General features: G+C 40.9%; 2 protein-coding genes across 2 annotated transcripts; one reads left to right on the top strand and one right to left on the bottom strand.

Moving 5' to 3' along the window:
- Positions 1-1191: 1191 nt before the first annotated feature.
- LOC133011839 (centrosome and spindle pole associated protein 1-like) lies at positions 1192-16469 on the bottom strand. Its single transcript, XM_061079753.1, has 28 exons — positions 16393-16469; positions 15534-15658; positions 15107-15179; positions 14787-14884; positions 14069-14134; positions 13306-13610; positions 13098-13198; positions 12847-12943; positions 12338-12395; positions 11420-11700; positions 11109-11227; positions 10832-10973; positions 10117-10228; positions 8613-8760; positions 8284-8412; positions 7432-7544; positions 7052-7201; positions 6796-6939; positions 5748-5861; positions 5493-5559; positions 5283-5397; positions 4570-4709; positions 4363-4488; positions 4129-4169; positions 3918-3978; positions 2887-2996; positions 2621-2762; positions 1192-1544 (listed from the first exon to the last, which is right to left on the bottom strand). The coding sequence occupies exons 2-28, from the start codon at positions 15636-15638 to the stop codon at positions 1372-1374; spliced, it is 3330 nt and encodes a 1109-aa protein (XP_060935736.1). The 5' UTR covers positions 15639-15658; positions 16393-16469; the 3' UTR covers positions 1192-1371.
- A 2737-nt stretch (positions 16470-19206) lies between these two features.
- LOC133012241 (E3 ubiquitin-protein ligase RNF12-B-like) lies at positions 19207-20420 on the top strand. Its single transcript, XM_061080219.1, has 2 exons — positions 19207-19345; positions 19800-20420. Exons 1-2 carry the CDS (start codon positions 19208-19210, stop codon positions 20331-20333), a joined length of 672 nt encoding a protein of 223 aa, XP_060936202.1. The 5' UTR covers position 19207; the 3' UTR covers positions 20334-20420.
- The last annotated feature ends 2259 nt before the right edge of the window (positions 20421-22679 follow it).

Raw genomic sequence — 22679 nt, 5'->3', positions numbered from 1 at the left:
GACAGTCAGAGCTTTACTGGCAAACAGCTCAGCTTTTATGTCGTATTTAGTCAGAAACTCAAACCTGGAAGACGGGTGATAAACCAGCAGCTACAGGCTCTGCAGCTTTTCATTTTCTTGTTTTCCATTGTTTGGTTTGGTTTGGCTCTCTGGGCCCTTCTACACTCAGGATCCTGGAGCTGCTCCACAGACAGAATCATCTAATGACTGCTTAGAGACTGACTGGGCTGATTTCACTGGCGTATGGGAACATTTACTGTTTAACTGGAACGGTTTGGCTGGAAGCTCCTAATACTGGTGGAGTTAAGTTATTTAATTATATGAAACAACTGGATACAGGAGTGTATATGCCGGCTGGCAGCATGTTGCCTCCAATGGTCACCATCTGAGTTGTGTGTGTATGTGTCTGTGCACTGTGACGTCTGTTGATTAAAAAAGCTGAAGAGTAATTTCAACTCTTTGTATGAGTTAATAACTCTCTAATTCTATGTCTTTTCTAGTTTGTTTTTTAAATGTTTTCATCTCTGTATATTGTATATATATCTGTCTGTAATGATACTGAACCAGAAGTCTGGCAACTTATTATACCATTCCAGGATTGTAATATTCCCCCTGGCATGGCACTTGGGTTTGATGTTGGGATGGGTTATGGGGTATATGTGTTTTTTGTGTGAAATGTAAAATCTTAATAATGTATTTCTGAAGGTTAAATACATGATTACACAAATCCGATCCAATTATTGCAGCATATCTAGGTTACACTATGTCTCTTTGTATTTCAACTAGTAAGGCACTAACATAGAGCAGACCTCTGCAAGGCCCAACAGTCTTCCCTTTATATACAGTCTATGCCTGGATCCTGATTTTTATTTGGATCTGCACCAGATTACATGGATCTCCCCCCTGATCCGGTTCTGCACCAAGTTTTCATGGGTTTTACCCCAAGTTTCGTGGTAATTTGTCCAGGAGTTTTTGCATAATCCTTCTGAACAAACTACATACCACCCTAAAAACGCAATATCCTTGATGGAGGTTTTGTTGTCTAGAAAAGGTAACTTATGTAAGCAGGATGATGCCTTGTCACCCCATCGGCAGATTGGCTGGTTACGTCACACAAAAGGAGAAAATACGATTTCATAATTAAAATAATTTAATAAAAACTATTTAGTCATTAGCCAAACAATTGCCCATACAAACATGTATGTTCTCAATGATGTAAACAATGACTTTTACAAAAGTATATTATTCAAACAATCCATCCGTCATATAATCCATGAGGTAAAAACATCCATACCTTTAAAGACAGCGGAGTCAACGTCACAAGAGACTTTCCAAAGAACAAGGAAGCTCAGAAGTTTGAGACACAAAGTCCTACGTGGCCAACCGTTCCCTCCTAGATGGATGGTCCAAACATTTCAGGATGTCCGATGTCCCCGGGCGCATCCAGGGATCTGTGGCGACAGTTTCTATGGAGCATTGATGGTTAAGATTGCGAGAAGAGGACTGAGTAGGGGAGGAGTCATCATCAGACAGATCCACTGGTCCTGAAGAACAGGAGCAAGGGGACAGAGTCAAACACTAAAAGTATTACATTGTAAACTTTGGTACACATTGCAGTTTTTCAATGAAGCAGGGGAAAGTACAAGGCCCATGGGGAAATTCAGAAATACCAAAAGATCCCATTCAAGAGGCCAAAAACATCATCAACCATCTTCTATGTGACCTTTGACACTGAAATGTAATCAATTTATCAGTAAGTCCAAGTGAATTGTGCCAGATTTAATCAAATTCCCTATGGGCAGTCCTAAATATGTCACATTCACAGTAACATGAGGTCATTGTGTACTTCACCTTTGACCTCCAGGCTAAATCGCATCAGTTTATCTTTGACTTCAAGTTAATGTTTTTAAAACATTTGAAGGCATTACCTCATACTGAGCTTAGGATATGTTTAAGAAATACATTAACATACTTTGTGAGGCCACTGTGACCTTGACCTTTGCTGAACAAATTCAAGTGAGTTAATACTTGAATGTTTGTGCCAAATGTGAAATGACTCATGATGGCGTTAGAGAGATCTCACCTTCACAGGGCAAAAAAATTCAGGCTTTTTCAGGTCACCGTGACCGCACCAAAATCTATCAGTTCATCCTTGAGTACAAGTGAATATTTGTACCAAATTTGAGGAAATTCCTTCTAGGCATTCTGGAGATATTGTATTCACGGGAATGGGACGAACGGATCCCCATAAACATAATGCCTCCGGCCACTGTCTGTCGCCAGCAAGGAGGCAGAGAGAATCTCATGACAGCAACTCATTTATTCTGCTATAATAGAAAACCACTACCATCTGCTATTAGATGCTTTTTGGTGATTAATACAGGGCAAAATATTTGACTGTTATTCTTTATTTAACTACAATCTGATTATTTGAAAGCTGTCTGAATATAATGACCTCTTAGCTTTGGGAATTACAGCTGTAGTTAAGAATTTTAATTCAGACCTGTTTAAAAATAACACACTACTTTCCTGAAAGGTTAGCTTCAATTAGTCTTCTTGCAACAAAGCTGAAATAATTACACAAAACACAACGAATAGCAGAAGATCTATCAAGTCGCACCGGCTTTGTTACCACGACGACTGAGAGCCGTCCGATGCCGTGCACTGTTTGGGCTCCTTCCCTCGCTGTGCTCCACCTCCTGTTGCAGCCTGTCACCTGCGTGAGTGGAGTAGTCGTCACACTGGCTAGAAGCAGCTCGTTCCTGGACCAACCACAGAACACCAATATAAGACATCATGATAAAAGCAAAAATAATGGCAGGTTTGGAATTTAGAAGCTACACGAGTCAGAAACCTGTGAGGTGTGTGTTTTGTGTGGAGTAGTACCTGAGGATGCTGTGACTGTTTGGCCTGTCTCCTCCTCTCCCTGGCCGATAGCTGGGAGGTTCTCTGGATGTCTGGGTACGGCGGAAGTAGAAGGGCATCACCTAGGGGCTCTACACACACACACACACAAATACACAGCCGTGCTCCTTAAAATAGCGTAGTAATTTCCCCCTGTTTTCCTAAACAAGGCGTATTGTTACAACTCTATTTGATATTATAGAACAGATCCCGAACCATCGATTCAGATCGCGAGCCGGCCGCGGAGCTTTCCAGCGCAACCAGGCACTCCCCGTCGATTTCGTGGCGCTCCGCTGCTGGTCAAGCAGCCCAATTGATTAACAGGGGCGCAGAAAGGAGGCGGACAGCCTTTGTTTCGTGGCGCTTCTCTGCGCTTCTCTGCGCTTCGCGGCGCTTCTGCTGCCTCCAGGGTGAGATGCGAGAGGGTGCACATTTTGCGCCCTCTCGCATTTTTGCCCTAGGCAACCGCCTACTTTGCCTATGCCAGGAGCCGCCCCTGTGCACACGCACTGTCGCCCAAGGGTGAGCGCAAGGTGTGCGGTAGCATCATTAGATCCGGTAGCATCACGACTTCTGGTAGCATCGCTGCGGTTACTGCTGAGTATCGCTGATGACGTCACGTGCCCCTTGGGGGAGAGCATAGATGCGAGAGCTTGTGCGGTGTGTGCTTGCGATCATGAACGAATTTGAATGCTGGGGATTACAGGAGCAGTATGAAGGCATTTAGTGTTTTCTGTCGTTTTTTTATGTTTGAAGAAGAGGTCGCTATTTACTTTAATTGTATTTGATTTAGCTGCAACACTCTTTACCCCTGGAACCCTAAGTGTTTTGTGGACTCAAACACTTCACCCACCCCTCTATTGGCATAGTGGTGAGTAGATAATGAGTGAATTTCCATTTTTCTGTGAACTATCCCTTTAATACCCAAGCAAGTACGTGAACCATAATGTTCACAACGGAGCCGGCTGCCTACACGTATGTGTGGCTGAACAGCAATGTATCATGGGACTCACCAATGAACACTCTGTCCGACTCCAGCAGAGAACCCCTTGGAGATCGCCCCATCACACTCCTCTGCAAAATACACACAACCATTTTCACAATTGATCTCTAATAGTTAGAGTTTATGGAAACAGTGAATATGTAACATGTAGAGAATTTTTTAAGCTGAATTAAACAAGCACAGGCGGCATATTAAATACAAATTATTTCTTTTGAACTCACCAGATAACCATTTTGATGTTGAGGGGACAGGTCAAAATAATCTGGAGCACAAACAGTACATTGTTAAAAAAAGGTGTAAATGCAAAGAGCTTTGGACGTAACTGTTCAGATAATGTTCCAGATACAGATCACAAAGTATAAATGCTGACAGACACCATTTAATCGTAAAAATCTACATTAGAAAATTATTCTTCAGCTTTCAAATAAAAAAAATTATAGGCGAGCAGCTCTAACCGTCCAGGACAGTCGTCCTCTGGCTGCTGAGCTGCTGAGTTGGATCCCTGTGGTCGTATCTTCTCCTGCTGCTCACACCAACTTCCTCCAGTGGAACGTCACAGGAGCCCAGCCTCGACTTCCCATCTGGCTCACAAATAAACATAGCAACCAGTAATGACCCATTATGTTGATTTGCAGTTAAGAATCCTCATAGCCGTGTACTACCTGTGTAGGTGAGCGGCAGGGAGTCGTGGATCCGCAGCAGATTTCTGGGCTCAATGTTTCTGGAGTTGGGTCTTCGGGCTGGAGCTGGGAGCCGCATGCTGGCCATATCGAACACATCCACCAGGGGAGGCTCCTGATATCTGGACAATTACAATGACACAAAATGTCACTCCAATGGCACAGCAGAATACTTAGACTTAATATTACCCAAAAAATCTGAGAGAAAAGTGCAACACAGGATTTTCCAGGACTACACAATTGAAGTAGCCCTTTGATGATATCACCATTTATATCAATCTTCTATCCTTCACTTTTACAATTTATCTATTTCACCTGTTGATCCATTACTTCAAACTGCTGTAAATCATGAACAGTTTCTTCTAACTGTTGATTCATCCAGTTCAACTATGAAGTTTAGCCGTTTTAACTTCTCTAGTCACTTAAGCACATTTTACACTGGTCAAAAAAACACCCAACATCTGGCTTTTGTCTGCAATCAGACTGGATACAATCAAATGAATTGGCTCTGATCAGCAGTGATTTGAACCACTAAAAACAAATACCTAGACATCGTCCAGGAGACTGATCCATAACAATATCCAACGGCTGGGGCATTGAATACAGGTAGAGACCTCAGCGGGGTACGTCCACAAAATGCTGCACTTACTGAGAAAAATGTAATGTTTCAGTATGATGCATCTGTGAGCTCTGACCTGTCACTCAGTGGAGAATCTAACTCCTCCAATTCGTCCTGCTCCAACCGCTTCTGTTCACTGCGAAGATGCCGACGCAAAGCTGACAGCTCGCTGAACACGTCACGCTGGTCACCTGGAAATAACACACACACACACATTTTGCTCAAATTATTTTTATAATTGCCAATCTTTACTGACACATATAGATCGAGTGTGTGTATATAGTACCTGAAGCTCGAAGCTGGTTCCTACGAGCAGGCACAGGAGGTGACTGGGTACCAGACAAAGAACACTCCTGAAACACAGACGGAGATAAAAGAGAAGGTATGAAAATAAATGGAGAAAACACTTCATTCACCTTTATTAATCCAAGAGGAAGTTGTTGAGGAACAAAAAACAAGTCAAATGGAACCAAACAAATACTTTAGAGATGCATTTTGTACTGTTTGTACAGTTTGTGTACTCAGCGTGTGTGTTACTCACAGACAGGGGAGCAGTGGAACGTTGGCTGTCAACAGTCGGGGGTCTGGGGGTGTATCGGTGTGACCCATGTTTCTTCTGCAGGGTGGGGATTGGAGGAGAAGGCTCCCTGCACACCTGAAGAAAAGACAGGTAACCAAATAACAACGTTATGTGTGACCATGGTTAATTGAATTCAGCTTGATATCTTGATGCTTGTCGTCCTCTGTTTCAGTTTGTCTTGAATTGGACCAAAACACAGACAAAGGACAATCTAACAAAATTAGAACTTATCCAACAAACGGAAAAACAGTCAAATGTGGTGTTTGATTGATTGAATGTTAAAGCATTATGTAATTGATGGCTCTACTCTACTTTTACAAAGTACATCCGTGGTCTAGTGGTTGTTTTGGGAGCAGATCAGGGTTCAGGTGAATACACCCGTCATAATTATCTGAAGAAAAGCTAAAAAAGTCGTAATTCTCTTAGTGATGTGTTGTTGCAACCTGAAACAAAATTGTTAAAACTTTGCTGTTCTAGAAAATGTCCTTTGGTCAATATCAGGGAGGAAATGATTATGTTCCAATCTGGCTTTATTGTCACTGTTGTGTCACTGTAAGAACAGGAAAATTCCCAAAATTATACAGCTAGTGTTGGAAATAGGTTACTGAATAAATTACTGCATCATAAGAGCACAAAATTTATTAAACCTGTAATTACTTCATTAAAATGTTATTCTAACTAGCTTATTTGTATTGTTTGTTGAGGTCAGAGCATAAACTGTAAATAAAGATGAAAGACACGTCTCCACTTCCTCACACTATTCAGAAATGGAGGCAAAATATCCCAGATACAAATGCGGCCATCTTGTTAATTTGGAGTAAGTGAAGTAGAGATTGGAGGATGAAGCCACAGTAGCACGGTCCCACTGAAACTTGCACTCAACCTAGCGCTGGGAAATTAACCAAAAATGTATCGGAAGCGACATTTACAACCTCTGACTGTCTTAATCTGCTCAAGTCGGTTATTTCGGTTAATCATGTCAATCATTCTGTGGGTCAGAGAGACTAACCTCCTCCACCCGGGTCTGTCTCTCCATCTCATTCTGCCTTCTAAGTGCTGCATTCTCCTTCTCCTCTACTTCCTTCTTCTTCTTCTCGGCTTCCTTCTTCCTCTGTTCAGCCAGCTGAATCAGCTCTTCATTCTTGGCCTTTTGCTGAGTGACAGGAAGTGAGAGATGAATACTGCTTTCCTGTATTCTAGTATAAAAGGATCAGGATTTTTCACCATTAAGAAACTGGCAATAGTGATTTTCTCTAGTACTTTACCTCCATTTCCTTTCGTTTTTTCTTTTCTTCTTCTTCCTCATACTCCCTTTGGATGCGAGCTCTCTGCTCTGCCAGCCTCTTCTCCTCCTTCTCCTCCTCCTGTCTGGTCTTCTCCTTTTCCTCTGCCTTTTTACGCATTTTCTCTTCAATCTGTTAAAAAAAAAAAGAAGGAAACATAAATCCAATGAACATCATTTGCCGACTGGGACAATTTTCTATTGAGGAAGGAAACAAAAGCTACTTCTAGCTCTAGTAAACTTTTAGTTGCATTATTCCACAGGCAGCAAGTTCAATTTGCAGAGAAGAAAACCTCCAAAGGGTTTCCAGCTGGCAGAAGAAGTGATGCTAGACAAGGCAGCACTGCCTGTTTGAAGCAGTACCTGCTGTTTGAGGCAAGCTTTGTACGTGTCCTGCTCATGGAGATGGTGCTGGGTGGGCTGGTCGGCAAACACTTTGCCTCTGGCAAACTGGGGGGTATGGACGTGTGTGAAACCTGCACAAAGACGAACACATGAAGGAACTGTGAGTTGATCCAAAGACCTTTCATCTCTACAATAATTGCAGATAAAAGAAAAGGATAAAACACATTGAGGAGCAGCTAAAGATGCAGCACAGATCTTGAGACCCATGTTTTGGTGATAATAAGTGTTATGTATCAGGTGAGAAGCAAATATTAATTTTTTGTACTTCGACATGAATGAGCTACAGATAGTGACATAACGCATCTTCAACTGTGTGGAAATAATTCACATTTGAGTGTCATTATATTTTCACAATACATGGGTTGTGACAAGTATCTAAATTTGATGTGAGATTATGAGGTGTATTTTCTTATTATATGTATATAATTTAATCAAGTTCATCTGTTTTTTTTGTTTTTTGTAATCCTGTAAAGTGTCTTTGAGCATTGTTTAAAGCACTATACAAATAAAAAGTATTATTATCATAAGTAATTTGATAAATCTGATGCTAAACGCTCCAATGGTAAAACACTATTTACATGGAAACCAGTATTCTGTTATTAACCTTATTAAGACAAAAAGGCACTGTGATGTAAACATCTCACTGTGCTCTGTAACATGTAAACAGTGATGAATGGAATATTCTATTATCAATTCAACATCAAAACCTAAATACCATATTTATCAGAATAAGGTCAACAGCTGGAATATCGCTCTAAACGTGAATGGTGTCAGTGCTAAGTAAGTCAATAACAGATCTTGTTATGATACCGGAGATTCTTTCGATGGGCTCAGGCTGCTCCGTCTGTCGTGCCAACACGGTGGCAGCGGCTTTCCTCTGCCCTTCCTCCGGGTTGGTGTAGGCCTCCTCATTCAGCCTGTGCATCTGGTGGAGATCAGCTGGGCAACAGAAACAGTAAGTTAGAAACACAACTATTTGTAGAGGCATTGTATTAGAGCTGGGTGACAAACACAAAAATGATGTCGATATAAGTATAAAGACTTATTTCTGACTCCTGAGTTAAGGTTGTTGTTGTGATTTATTGCCAAGCCCAACATTTTAGGTTTAAAATAAAAAGACACTGCAAGTTGGGACCTACCAATTAGATTTCCGGTGCTGTCTCTAAGAGGGGCTCCTCCTCCACCTCGCCCCCACGGCTGGTGGTTCTTCGTGTAGGCCTCCAGCTGCGCCTCATGTTGCTCTTGCTCCTCTCTCTCCAGACGTTTCCTCTCCTTCTGCTCCTGGATCTACACAACAGAATTCCTTACAACACTGGGTAACTTTATTCATCAGGGCAGAGTTCTACTCAAAGCTGTATTTGATTTCTCCAGCTCACACAGGGAATGCATTCAGTCATAAACCAATTCATATTTTGGTTTATCTTTTATCTTTTTTTGATCTATATTTGATTGTTCTATGCCTCATGCAAATTAAAAAATAATAAACAAATGTTATGAGAACATATCTTAAAGTTCTCATCTTTGCATTTGGAAATTGAGCAGTTCATATTTTGATGGTATAAATGCAATACGCCATCAAATTTAAATCTATTACACAGTTTTTTTTTTTTAGCGCAAATCAGCTCAAATGATTTGTATTTTCTATTTAGTTTTTTAGTTCTGCGTCCATCATGTGTTAGAATCGTCTTCAACACGACCACTCACTTTTAGTGAATCCTTCGGAGTACTTCAATTACTTACACCACATGGAAATCAACCAAAGTAATTTGTGAGTAGGTGGAAAAGGTTTGTGTGACCCTGCAGTGATTGTGTGTGTGTTGCAGACATGCCTGGCTAAAGCTAGCAAGCTGGGAAGCAGGAGAGGATTTTTATTTAGAGGGAAAATAGGAGGGATGGGAATAAGGTGGCACTGTAGCATGAACTAACTCTGGTACATGAGCTCACAAATACTTCTACCACCAACTATAACAACAGATTAACTAGGATCTCACTATATCTTTGAGTCTTAACTAAAACTATTTTACCTCGTAATATTCGTTGCTCCCACTCCAGGGGGTTTCCTGCCAACATACCACAGACTAGGATACAGTGAATTCATTTATCAACACTATACTTGCTTTGTACTCTCTGCTACAGCTCTTTCCAACCTAAATTTAATTTCTGTTGATTTTGATGAAGTTCCCTCAAATCTATGAAAAGTAACCCTTCGGATTTACACTAGTAAAAAATGTAAACAATCATGGTATTCAATTGATGAACTTGTTTGATGATAAGTTAGCTTCATCAGTATTTCCCCAGGGATTTCCTTTTGCAGCGGGGGCAGGGCGTGTGTGCCCATCTCTGTCGTTTAGAAAAATGATCACATTTATTTAGTTAATAATCAATGATGTCAGATCATGAATCCGGATCCTTCCAGTCACTTTAACACGTGTCCTGTCTCGTGTTGTGTGTAGCAGAAGAACTGCATACACGCAAATTGTTGGACTTCTCTTTGCTGCAGTAATAATTTTACAGCGGCGGGCCGTAGGGGAAACCCTTTTTTATTTTGTTTCTTCCTATTTGTTCCTATAAGGAAAATTGTTATTCTAATGGTTGATGACGGCAGTAGGAGGATTAACCCAAATCTAAAATGAGTCGACATACCTGTTCTTTGAGAGCGTCTCTGTAGCTTTGATTTCTCTTTCTGTTTGACCTGGAACTCTCTGAAGGGAAAACACTGCTGCATGAGTCCACTGTGGCAGGTTCACTACTGGGCCTGTTTGCGGAGTCAAATAAATATAGTGTACACAATTCATGTTATTAAGATTTCTCCTTTTACTCCTCTTACTTTTTCAAAATAGCGTTTCAGCTGATCTAAGCAACAGAGAGTGGGAGAAAGGAATGATTTACAAAGAAAGAAAAATGTTTTAACTATCACACGTATTTTATGCCACGTCTCTATCTGCTTGAGAGGCTGAGAAATTAAAGTTTTTGCAAACGTTGGCAATTCCGTCTCTTCAGAAAACCTACAGGTTTTAGTGGCTGTTTTCAAACATATATGCTCATAGGGTTTAGAATGTGTTTTTTTATTCTGCACCATAGCTCTTCGTGGGTTAATCAACTTGGGAGACATTAAAAGTGTATTAACCCTTTACAAAACACATGTCATGTCCCTTCTACTCGCTTAGACATTTTAAGAAAAATTACCACGGAGGCCACCAGTGTCTTCTTTTATCCTTCTTCTCTTGCTCACACATAAGCAGTAAAACTATTTCTTCATTTGAGAAAAACATTTACCGACACCTGGATGTTGCTTGTTATGAATTGTCTTAGCCTGCTTTCTTAGCCAACATGCTCAAATTGAAGAGGAGATATTTACTGTAATGGTGGTTCAGGGAAGCTGCTACCACTGTGGTGACTGTGAGGACTGTGGTTACCAAGCTGACTAGGCACAGCAGCCCCTGGTGGCCTGTTCCAGTAGGAGATGGGATGGCCAGCGGCAGGAACAGGCAAATGACCATCTGCACAGAAAAATGAAATGCAGTAAAATCATGATGATACAACTTAATTAAGTTGTTTTTCAAATTCAGCTCACTACAAATGTATTCACTAAAAAGGCGTTTTAACCTTGTGTAACAGAGGAAACCTATACTTACAGTAGGCCATGTTTGGGTCAAGCAGGTTTCTGTTGCAATAGCAGTAATGGGGCTCCCCATACAGGCTCCTGCAGGGTTCTCTGACTGATGAGGGAGGATGTGGAGGGAACAGAGGAATTCTGGAGACACAGGGTTATGTTCAGATCCAGACCTTTCAGTAATTGTTCGTTTTCTGGCAGTTTTTCATTGATTGCATCCACAAATAAAAGCTAATAATCAGTTTATACAATATTTATCATCCTCATATAAATTAAGACATGATCAATCAAAACAGCAATCCTGTCCACAGCTATATGCAAACTGATGTATACCTTGGAGTGTCCATGGCTCTGGGGAAGGAGGGGGCAGCCGGCTGACTGCTGGGAGACAGACTTCCACCTCCCAGACCCAGGGAAGAGCTGTACTCAAGCAGCGGGGACTGGAAGGCCACATGAGGCTGCTCAGGAGGAGATGTTTCTCTTTCTCGAACACCAATCTTCTCATTATTGTGGAAACCTCTCGATGATGATGATTCGCTCTCTCCTGTTGCTGAAGGCTCTGAGACCTGAGGATATCTTCTCCTGCTTAGTCCAAGCTGCCTGAATCGGTCCAGCTGGTTTGAGGATTGGAGGGAGAAAATAAGGAGAAAATCATCCTTTTTCTGATACTGACGGATCAAGCAGTATGATAACAGTGTGAAGTAAAATCGTAGTCCAATTACATCACACTATCCTGAGATCTGATTACTTAAACCACTTTCAGAGATGGTCTAGAAAGGCATGTGTCCACATTATTTTTGCTGTGTGAATGCAAATGTGTAGTGGGCCACATATGAAGAGCCACCTACTCAGCTGACGTCTCTGACTGGCTACAGATTCACAATGAATCAAACATGTTCTCATTCCGTCCCTCCTGACCTACTGGCTCATTCTCTCTCTCTTACCCGTGGCAACACGCAAACAGATTGTCATCGGACACATGAGTAAACTCAGACTCGGATTAAACCCTTTTTGGCCTTTGCGAACACAAATTACACAAGAGTATGTTCACATAAAGCGGGGTAGTGAAACACAGGAGACACATTCAGGATGCATTTTCATGTCTGAAAACAGGACCTCAGCTTCTTCCAGACAGGTAAATAAACAGCTTGTAATGTAAACTTCAGCCATGTAGCAACAGCAGAAACTTACACGTAGCCTTTTAAAAGTTATATTTTACTGAAACTAAATAAAAGTGAGTTGTCAGCTGACCTGTTTCTGAGGATCATTCATCCCCGTTGCAGCAACATTCAGCTCCAAATCTTTCTCCCTGCAACAAGTACACAAACATACTTCTTACAGCAGTGGTTCTAAAGTGAGGAACCACAGTACACTGCCAGGTGTTCCATGGAAAGCTAACAGATTCCCCCATTAAGTGGGTGTCTGTGAAAATATATTTAATACACATCTGTCTTTCTAAGACACTGTTGTTCTTTCACACTACTAAATAGAAGTGTAAAAAATATCGGCTGTATCAAATTATTCCAAGAAACATGGGGTGTTATCTAACTTTGACAGGGTTCAATTGGAACTTCTATTATAAATGATAAGCAGACTTACCAATGATAATTATTTCATTACATAAACAGGGATGTTAAAGAGGTGGCGCAGCAATTTGCTTAATGACACTTCAAGAAGATTTCAACCTCAAGTCAGAGCCTTGATGTCAGCTGCCCATCTCTTGTAAAAGATATTCAACCTTTTAGAAGCTAGTCTGTCACCTTTTCTTGTTCATGTGTTGTTCAGCGATCTGCTCCTGCAGCTCATGTCTGTAATGCTCCTTCCTCCTCCGCAAAGCCTCATCTGTATCTGCCGCTCCTGACAGAAATCGAGACACAGAGGAAATTATCTCTTTGGACAGTTTGAAAAAAGCTTAATTAGATTTTAAAGTATAAGCAAATGTCCATTAAATGTTGGACCCATTTTTCTTTACAACCAAAGTTCAGTTGCTAAATAGAAAACATCTTTTAACCTATTTTCAGACCAGTAGCAAACTCAGCATCCACATTTTTGGCTTGTGTTCTCGATCTCCTGCCTTCTCTGGCAAAGCTGAATGGATTCTCCGTCTTCTCCCTGAGCAAAGACAAATAAACCAGATTGATGGTGAAATAGATGAATACAGACAAACAATGCATTCAAAGCACACACAAAAAGAAACGACGGATAATTTCCCCCACTACCTGCCATCAGTCCCATTGGTTTGTCTCTTCTCATGACTGGCATCAATCCCTGTATATCTGTTTCTTCTGCCTTTCATCAGCTCCAGCTCCTCCTTTAAATACTCATCTTCCTCTGTTTCCAGCTCCACAGGCCTCCCCACCCTGGGGTGATGCCTAGAAGCCTCTTCCTCCTCAGGACAGGTCTTAACCTCCGTGAGGTGCAGAACCCTCTGCAGCCCCCTTGGTTCCTCTGTCAGGGTGGCTGCATCCCTCCGAGAAGAGGCTCGCTGTTTGGGAACAACGCCTGTCCGGTCTTCAAGCAGTTGCTGGAAGAAACATGATTTTAAAAGGCAGTGCTTGGGAGTGAGGAGACCACCCCGAGGTAAAATAAGTTAGTTTATTTTGTTTGATCTATATTCATCCATCTTATATATGTCTACTCACTATCTTTTCATGTGTACCCTTACAGCTGCAGGACAACTTAAAGATATTCAAAATTAAGTAAAGAGAGAGAGAGGTTGATAACCACTGCTCTAAAAAAATTAAAACACTAAGCATCTGTGTACACGTTCAGGAAACAAAGGGTCATTTTGGATCTTTCAATAGACCTTAGTCGATAAAGAATGAAAGAGACAGTTAGCCCTTGTTTAGCAACCATCCAGAAATAATGAGGCTATTCATCTATTTTATTTGTAGTTCTAAGGTAATTTAGAAAAATGCCAGTAATTGAATCAGATTTTTTACATCAACTGTTGTCATTGTGTCACTTAAGAGAAGTAGTTACCTTGATAGACACCCCGTTGTTGAGGTGAATAAAAGGTCCAGGTGCTGCAGGGTCAAAGAGTTTTTTCTGTAACATAAAACGTTTTTTGTCATGATTCCAACATTTTTTATTTACTCTTCAAGACAGGTACAACAATAAAAGTGGTGTGAACCTCCGCATCAAACTACAGCTGGAATTTCGAAGTTAAAGAAGTAGTAATAGCTGAACCCCAACCCAAACACTGCATCCTCAAATATACCCACCTGTATAAATGATTCCCAGATTTGATATTTAACTTTAAACACATTCAGCATACAAGGTTAATGTTATATATTGTATCTCTATTTATTGCATTTTCCATGACACTATGATTAACAACATATCCAGAACATGGGAAGAGAGATTTTTGTTGGGTTTCTGTATTGATGACATGCTACTGTGTTTTCATGAATGTTACCCACTTGAATCAGCAAACACAGCATTGTGATGTGATCTTTTGTATTTCAAGTAAACAAAGATAACTGAACACTATATGGATTATGGGACACTGAGAGCTGCAAATGATACACTACCTTATTTGGAGGAGTTAAAAAAATAATGAAAACACATACAACATCCCTCATTTCATTGGCATCAGCTCTGGTTACAGGGTTCTTAAAGTGGATAACAATATATCTATATGAACTGTCCTAAAGTTTCTGTTTTACATCCAGACACCTGAGTAAATAGAAACATTCACCTGAGCCATGTAGTGGCTGAAGTCCAAACGTAGCTCATGCTGCAGCCTCTGCTTCTTCCTCTCGTATTCTACACCGAGCGGCAGACCCAAATTCTCCTCTGACAAAACACATAGTTCAATATTACACAGAGAAACAAGGTGAAGAGTTTAATATCGAAACAAGACAGCTGCCAATTTAAAGATGTATCTACTCTGAGTAACATTGTTTACATGAAAAACACATGTGTAAACACTTTGTAGGTAACTGTTAATGATTCATGTAGGGTATTTGCTTCAGTTTTTAACAATTAAGAATTAAAGGAGTGAATGTGGTGATGTACCTTGTCTCTGGGCAACAGACTTGGGAGGGATGTTCTCCTTAACAGTCAACTCATAGGCTCTGTTGGGTTTTGCCTGTCAATGCAAAATAGAGAAACATCATGCATAAAAAAACAACACGATCACTGCTAAACGATCATCCAGTACTTTCTTTCTATTCCCTATACTGACAGCAGGTACATTTACACCTGAACCTAGAGCTGACCACTTGTGATTGGCTCATTCAGGAGACTTGTTAATAAAAAGTCTGAACGGAGTCATAGACAACAGAGTCTGACTCCTGGCTCCTCCTGGTATCATAACATATCATCAGCTTACTTACCTCATGTTAAATATCTTGTTTTAGCTTCTCTTCATTTTAGTATTATTGATGACCAAATGAGCTATAAATCAGCATGTTAATTATGAAGAACCGTAATTTAAAGGCACCTTTATTTCCATATAAGGAGGGTCTCGTTGTAGACTGGCTTTATCCTCAGCCACTCTCGCCTTCCGCTCCCTGATGAAGATCTCCAGCTCATCATCCATCACCATTCGACAGTTACACAACCCAGCTGAAGACACATAAGAACATGATTCTGAACACTCAGTCAAAACAAATGAATAACATAAGACAGTTTAAATGTCAAAGAGATTCCAGGGGTGAAAACCTGATGTTTTTATCCACAGGAAGTAATGATCATAATTCTATAACCCTCATAAACAGCTTCATTAGGGGTCACGTGTGTTATTGAGAAGCTATGAAAGATTTGATGTCAAACAAACAGCAGCTGATGCCAGTAACCACCTCTTCCTTTCTGCTTATTGATTCAATCCTCTGCATTGAAAACACAACTTTACACTGATAGGAGCCTGACCAGCTGATACATACAAGACATTCATACACGATATTAAATGTCATATTATACTCATAATAACTTTCTACGATTCATGGCGACTTAAAAATGATACTGTCTCTTTAATTTCCCGTTGTCAGGCAACCACAGTGAATGCGATAGCGTCAGTTTCCTCACCGATAGCGTTAATCTGCTAATTCAGCGCTATTCAAAAAACAGTGGTTGTTGTCATGACGACTGGTAATATCTTGAACACATCCTGAGCAGCATGCTTCACTGAACTAACTCGGTGTGTGTCAGCTAGCCTGTTAGCTTCGATAAAGGAAAGGTAACCCAAAGTAAAGAGAGCGGCACATTGACTACTAAAGCTAGCTTCAGCTAACGACTAGCCCCTCGCAGCATTAGCATTAGCCACAGTGAGTGGCTGCGGGTTGGTATTAATTCAAACTAACCATTGAGCGAGGCTCGGGTCCGACGCGACCAAAGAAGGCGACGTTAGCTCACTGGCAAATGTTGGCAGTACCTCTGTGACTCGTCTGACTCGTCTGTGAGCCTGAAACCACAAGCGACCAGATCTCAGTAACACCTGACTTCCGCTTTCAAGTGTCACAATAAAAGCCCATGTGACGAAACGAAACTAAACGCCCATTAACATTGATGTATACTTAAATTCTCCCTTGCGGAAATAATTTGGACGTATCTATGGAAGTTAAGTAGACTTTATGCTGGAGCAATGTTCCATGTCCGCAAATTCAGTAAAACCAAAAGGTATTTATATGTGATAACTTGTGTATTTTTCATTTTCACAGATATTGTGGTGACGATTAGTTTAGATGAGGGAACAAACCTCTCAGTCATACGCTGCTGGAGCTTTAACTGAACCTACTGCCATGTGTGAAATAGTTTGTGGTAATTTAAGAAAATACAACTACTCCATGAGGAGCAGCTACAGTGCAATGATAAACATGTCCCTGTTCTTCTTAATCAAAACACTTGTGTCCAATCCCAAAGCCACATGCTGAAACAGAAGCACAGCTCCTAAAATGACACATCCAACAAAAGCACATTTTCTGTCAAACTGAATTCATTCTTTCAAACCATCATTACAGAATTACCAACAAAACACAGCTATTAGTATGAAGCATTTCAGTAATCTGTAATCTGTGCGATATGTCTGTAAAATGTGTTACATGACTATGGTTTGTAGTAAAGCAAACACATTATAGAATGAAATGTATTCTTTATCAAGATGATTTTATTAGAAATGTAATTCTACTTCATCTGCACCTGCACTGTTAACACTGTTGAAAAAGGTTTGGGCCACGCAGAAACATCAAGCCTCAACATCAAGCAAAATTGCTAGACCAATCTTGCTCTTTCGAAAGTGCCTTGAGATCATGTTTCTTATGGTTAACATACAAATACAATTTCAATACAAACTAGGGCTACGTTGTATTACTGACGGGCCCGAGGACACGCATTTTGAAGCCTGTTGCGGTTAGTAGAGAGAGCGATCAATGACCAAGCGCACGTCTCCACATTGCATGCGCACTGCGGCAAGGACAAACGCTTCACTTCCTGCGTCTGTCATGCACCGCTGGACCGCGCTCACTAATCACGCATTACGGTCCACCCCATCAAGTAAGACCCCATAGTGAAAACTTTATCTAAATCGAATTTAGTTTTAAAACGAGGCTTACCTGATTTTGGCAGTAGGTTGTGCTATTGCTATCACTATACTAGACTAACAGATCTGTTCAGGTCAAAAACACTCTTTTCTCTCTTCAGATCGTATAAATCTTTCATCTGTTCATCTAAGACATCAAAGGATTCTCACATCACTGACACTGTCACATTAAAGCAAGATGACAACAAATAATGATTTGCTTAATGAATTCTTTGAAGTGTTCTATACAGTTGTATATTGTAAAGCAGCCAAGAGCAGTTCATCAAAGTTTAAAAAATGTCACTTCCTGTAGCCAGCAGGTGGCGCTGTAATGATGAGTGAATATTGATATGGATCTGATCAGGGCGGGACTGTGAATGTGTGAATGAGGTTTGTGGCTGAAAGAACAATGCACAGAGGAGTTATAATAAATCCCTATTTTTTGGCGAATCATCAAAATGTCACGCCACGCCACGGTCACACCAGGTGATGAAATCAAATACACCGAGGTAGTTTATATCTCCATCTGGTTGTGATGACACTCATGTCCATGTGACATTGATCTGATGAAAACCCTGGGACAAGTCATGATATACCTGGGCTACGATCTTTGTGAAGATCGGTGAAAGCTAACTGAGGGGCTTTTCCTTAGATGGCGCTGTTGAGCCATTTTGCCACACCTATTTCAAATTACTTTTTGGGGTTTTGAATTTGCAAACTTTGGTGAGAATTTGAGCATGTCTAGGCCCTGAAAAAGCCCAAAAGGGAAATACAAATCCTTTGAAATACAATAGGGCCTCCCACCGTACGTGCTCGGGCCCTAATAACATAACATTTAAATTTAATTGAAATAAGTGCTGTTATTATAAAGGGTTACAACATACACTTCCTGTCTTTGGCCATATATTACCTTTAACTTGACAGCTGGAAACTCAGCAGTGTGACGTCACTTGGTCCCCCCCTCCCCCCTCCCCCTTGTTTGGACACCCGCCCTTTAGGGAACACATGTTACATTCATGACCTGAGAAAACACTGTTGCTGCCTAAAGCCGCTCCAGTCTCACCAATATGTTATTAATGGGAAGTGAAAGATTAAACACTTGTAGGTGCAGTTTAAAAGCACGCGTGCCCATGAGTTTGTCACTTTATATTGAGTTTGTCGTGAACAGTAGTAACAAGAAACTTTTAGATCATTTACACTGACAAATTTGAGTTCATCCCATGATGTTACTTGCTGTGAAAGCACAACACCCCTTCAAAGGTCCACTGTGTCAGAATGGAAAATCCATTTGCATGATAGACATAATATTCACAATGATATTTTTATTTGTATATAATCACCTAAAACAAAAAACATGATCACTGCCTTATAGGCTGAAATATGCTTCTCCGACTCCGTTACAGACGGACGGATACGAGGGACTTTTTTTCACTTATGGTTCTCCGAAGACTGTGGGTGATGAAAACAATTCACTGCCAGAACAGTAGGTGGCGCACCAGAAGACGAGCTTAGAGAAGCCTACCTCATGACGCCTTTTTATGTAGAAGAAGTCGTCAATAGTTTATTTACCTCCTCCCGGCCTTCCTCACACACAGTGAACAATGGCAACTAACAGAGAAAGGATGTTGATGGAGCTGGCGCGAATTGACATGGCAGAGGACTTGATAGTTACCTTTTATGTTATGAGACGAGAACAAGAACAGAGGAGGAGACGGAGGCAGAGGTCCAACTACGACAAGGTAAATATAAAGTTCTTGGTTTTTGAACAGCCTCTGTGTTTGAGTTAGTACACTAGCAGTGTTCTCAGAGTGGGAGAGTTCACATGGTTGGTTGGAGTATGCTTCAACATATTGAAAACGGGATAAATGGTGGTAAGGAGCCTGCATTGTAGATGTAATGCAATTACCTGTAACCTTTGCCATTGTAGCTACAGGCTGTTTTCATATTGCTAAAGAACTGTGGGCGAGTATTGCCTACACACGTTTTCTATCTCTTCATTGTCGTAAGTATCCATTCCATAAAAGACTCCTGGTCATAGACTCTGAATGCATGGACAGAGAGAAACTGTCTGTTCTTAAAGTGCCCACATTGTTGATGTAAGGAATGCAGTTATGTTACTTTCATCGTTGTAGCCATATGCGAATCCCATGTTGTTAACAGACCAACTATATGTTCTTTTGTTATCATGAACAGCCCTCAACTGCCAGGATGCCCATGGACAAAGGACCATTGCCATCCACCTCCTCATCACCTGAGGCCTCCCCCGACCCATCCACCTCTTCATCACCTGAGTCCTCCCCCGAGCCATCCACCTCTTCATCACTTGAGTCCTCCCCCGAGCCATCCACCTCTTCAATACCTGAGGCCTCCCCCGAGCCATCCATCCCCTCACCCGAGGTCTTTGTCCAGGCATCCACTTCAGCTTCTCTGCGGCCCAGTTTACCGGCTTCGTTCACCCCGTCCACCGCTCCAGCCTCCATGATGCTGCTATCTCCTCTGTCCCACACAGCAAAAAAGAGGAAAAGAAAGGGGGAGCATGATGACGGTGGCCTCGCCCGTGACAGGGGCGATTTGGAGGAGCGCAGGCTGGCGCTATTAGGGAACGTGTCGCAGCCAGATGAATTCGCCAGATTTTGCCAAACTGTGGAGGACATGGTGACAATGCCACCAGAGAAACGGCCTACTGCGATGAGCAGGTTAAGCTATTTGCTTAAGCATTATTACTAGTTAGTTTGTATTTTGCACATTGTACTTTTGCATTGTATTCTTTCTTATTTTGCACATTTCTTTCTTCTATTACTTGTTTTGCAACTTGCATGTAAATAAAACCCCAAATAAGTGTTGAAACGGTTGGATTTTTTTATTCACAAGACTGAAAGTCATGGTCAGTTCATGAGGTCGTTATCAGGCCATTTGGGTTCAATTGTGCCAGAGACCACTCCCTCTGGGGTCATAGACTTGCATCAATTCATGTCTCACACCTATAGCAGCTCTATAGCTGTTCATACATTCTTTGCACTTTGTAAATAGTTCTCTAGTATTATTTGATTAGTTTAGGTTTTGCACCTTGTTTGTATGCAAAGTAAAGACAGGATAAGACACCAAATAGGTTTTTGAAAGAGTTGGGTTTTATTTACACTTCTATTCACATGGCTGAAAGTCAACATAGGTTAGATGTTGCCTTGCAACACGCGCAACCCTTGGAGAACCATCAATTAAAACGAGTCTGTCGACACAACTGAGTGAAAAGCCGCAGTTGCAGAACCATGCGCCGCCCCTTAGGCGAGAGGAATTAAGTTGCTTGTAATATGCAGCTTTACCACTAGAGGTCCGTAAATCCTGCACGTTATACCTTTTAAAGAATATTACTAGGGCTGGGCAAGTTAACTCGTTTTAATCGAGTTAACTCAAGTGATGAGTTAACTCGATTAATTATTTTATCTTGCATTAACTCAGGTTTGATTATTTTTTGTTTTATTGTGAAAGTCAGGCTTTTATTTTGTGAAAGTCTGTTGCTGACTGCTGCAGAACAGGAAAAAAGAAAATAATTGGCGGATAAACAATCGATTAACTCATCACTTGAGTTAACTCTATTAAAACGAGTTAACTTGCCCAGCCCTAAATATTACAGTAGAAAGTAATTTGTTTAATGCTATGTTTTTGTTTCTTTTTGCTGAAATTATGTCTTACCCTTTTGAGAGAGAAGGTCATAGTGTTTTATTTTCTCTCATCCCAAAACTGTAGTTTATGGTGACCATCTCAGAAGGAGATAAAATAGTGAAATAGTGAGAATTTTTTTCTTCTTTATTAATCAGCACATTGGAAGTACAAAAAAATCAACAGATATGCACTACTAGTGGTGATATATTAAGTGAATATTGTATATTCACACACTCATTTATGTATATGTTATTATATATTAAACAATTTCGAGGTAAGAGGTGGATATTGTTCCTGTGTTAGACATTTTGCAGGCACAAAAAGAGGGTTCAGCTTTTAAAACCTTTCATTTAAGGACGTACAGCAGAAAACATATCTGAACTCTTGGAATAAAAATATAAGACACGTCAACGCATGTCACTTTCATCAAGATCCATGAATTATTCTCAGGGAAAATGGTGAAAGGTGCAGTTGTTACATCTTGAACAGGTTTTGTACTTTTCTCTGACTGACTTGATTTACGGGTCCTCTCATGTTTGTCTGTTTGTTTGCTCAACTGTGCCTCCGTCACTCTCCAAGCAGTGGCCGACTCCATCACCAGCTCGTCTCACTGATCTCCAGCTTGTCTCAGCTTCCTGTCTCAGTCTGCTCCGGGGCTCATTCTCCTGCCTGTTGACAAGTCACCCGGACCTACTCACAACCTTTTGTGTCTCCATCCTGTAAATCACTATTTCCTATTTGACCTCAGCCGTCACCTTCCAGATCCATCAACTCCCCAAAAAATCTGTGCTCTGCATTTCGGGTTACCCATTTAAACATCACTGATTCTAGGAAGTTGAATTGTTTAACCTCCTTCAAATGAACCCCCGAATGCTTTACATTTTTAAAGGAGAAGGACTTATTCAAGGGGCCAGAAACAAAGACAAAGACTGATTGTATCAAATCAGATCATAAGTATTTTTAAAAAGAGGAGTTTTGTTGTTTGTTTAGAGTTCGTCAGAGTCCACTGGTCTCTCCGAATCAAGTTCTCTATGAAACATATAGATTCTCATCTGAGTGAATTTAGAGCTGCACCGCGATATTTCTACTGTAGTTCAGAAGTGACAAACCAAACATCGAGGGCATTTTACATTTTGATGTTACCGGACGGCCACTGTAGGCTCCGCCACACAGCTGGCCTGAAAGGTGGGGGTTAGGCTGAGGGGATGCAGTTGGTTGCTTTATGTAGCTTTACCACTAGAGGTAACTGAATCCTACACTCCAAATGTTTAAAGACTATTACCTTAAAAAGTAATTTATTTTCAGTCATATATTTTATTTTATTTAACTAAAACGAAAGTATTGTAACATATATGGGAGAGCAGGGTCTGGTGTTTTACTTTCTCTCATCCCAGACTTGTAATCTATTTAATC

Source organism: Limanda limanda, chromosome 10 (assembly GCF_963576545.1).
Source record: "Limanda limanda chromosome 10, fLimLim1.1, whole genome shotgun sequence".
NCBI classification, from domain to species: Eukaryota; Metazoa; Chordata; class Actinopteri; order Pleuronectiformes; family Pleuronectidae; genus Limanda; species Limanda limanda.
The sequence above is the reverse complement of the archived record's forward strand: the minus strand, read 5'-3'. Positions and strand labels throughout refer to the sequence as shown.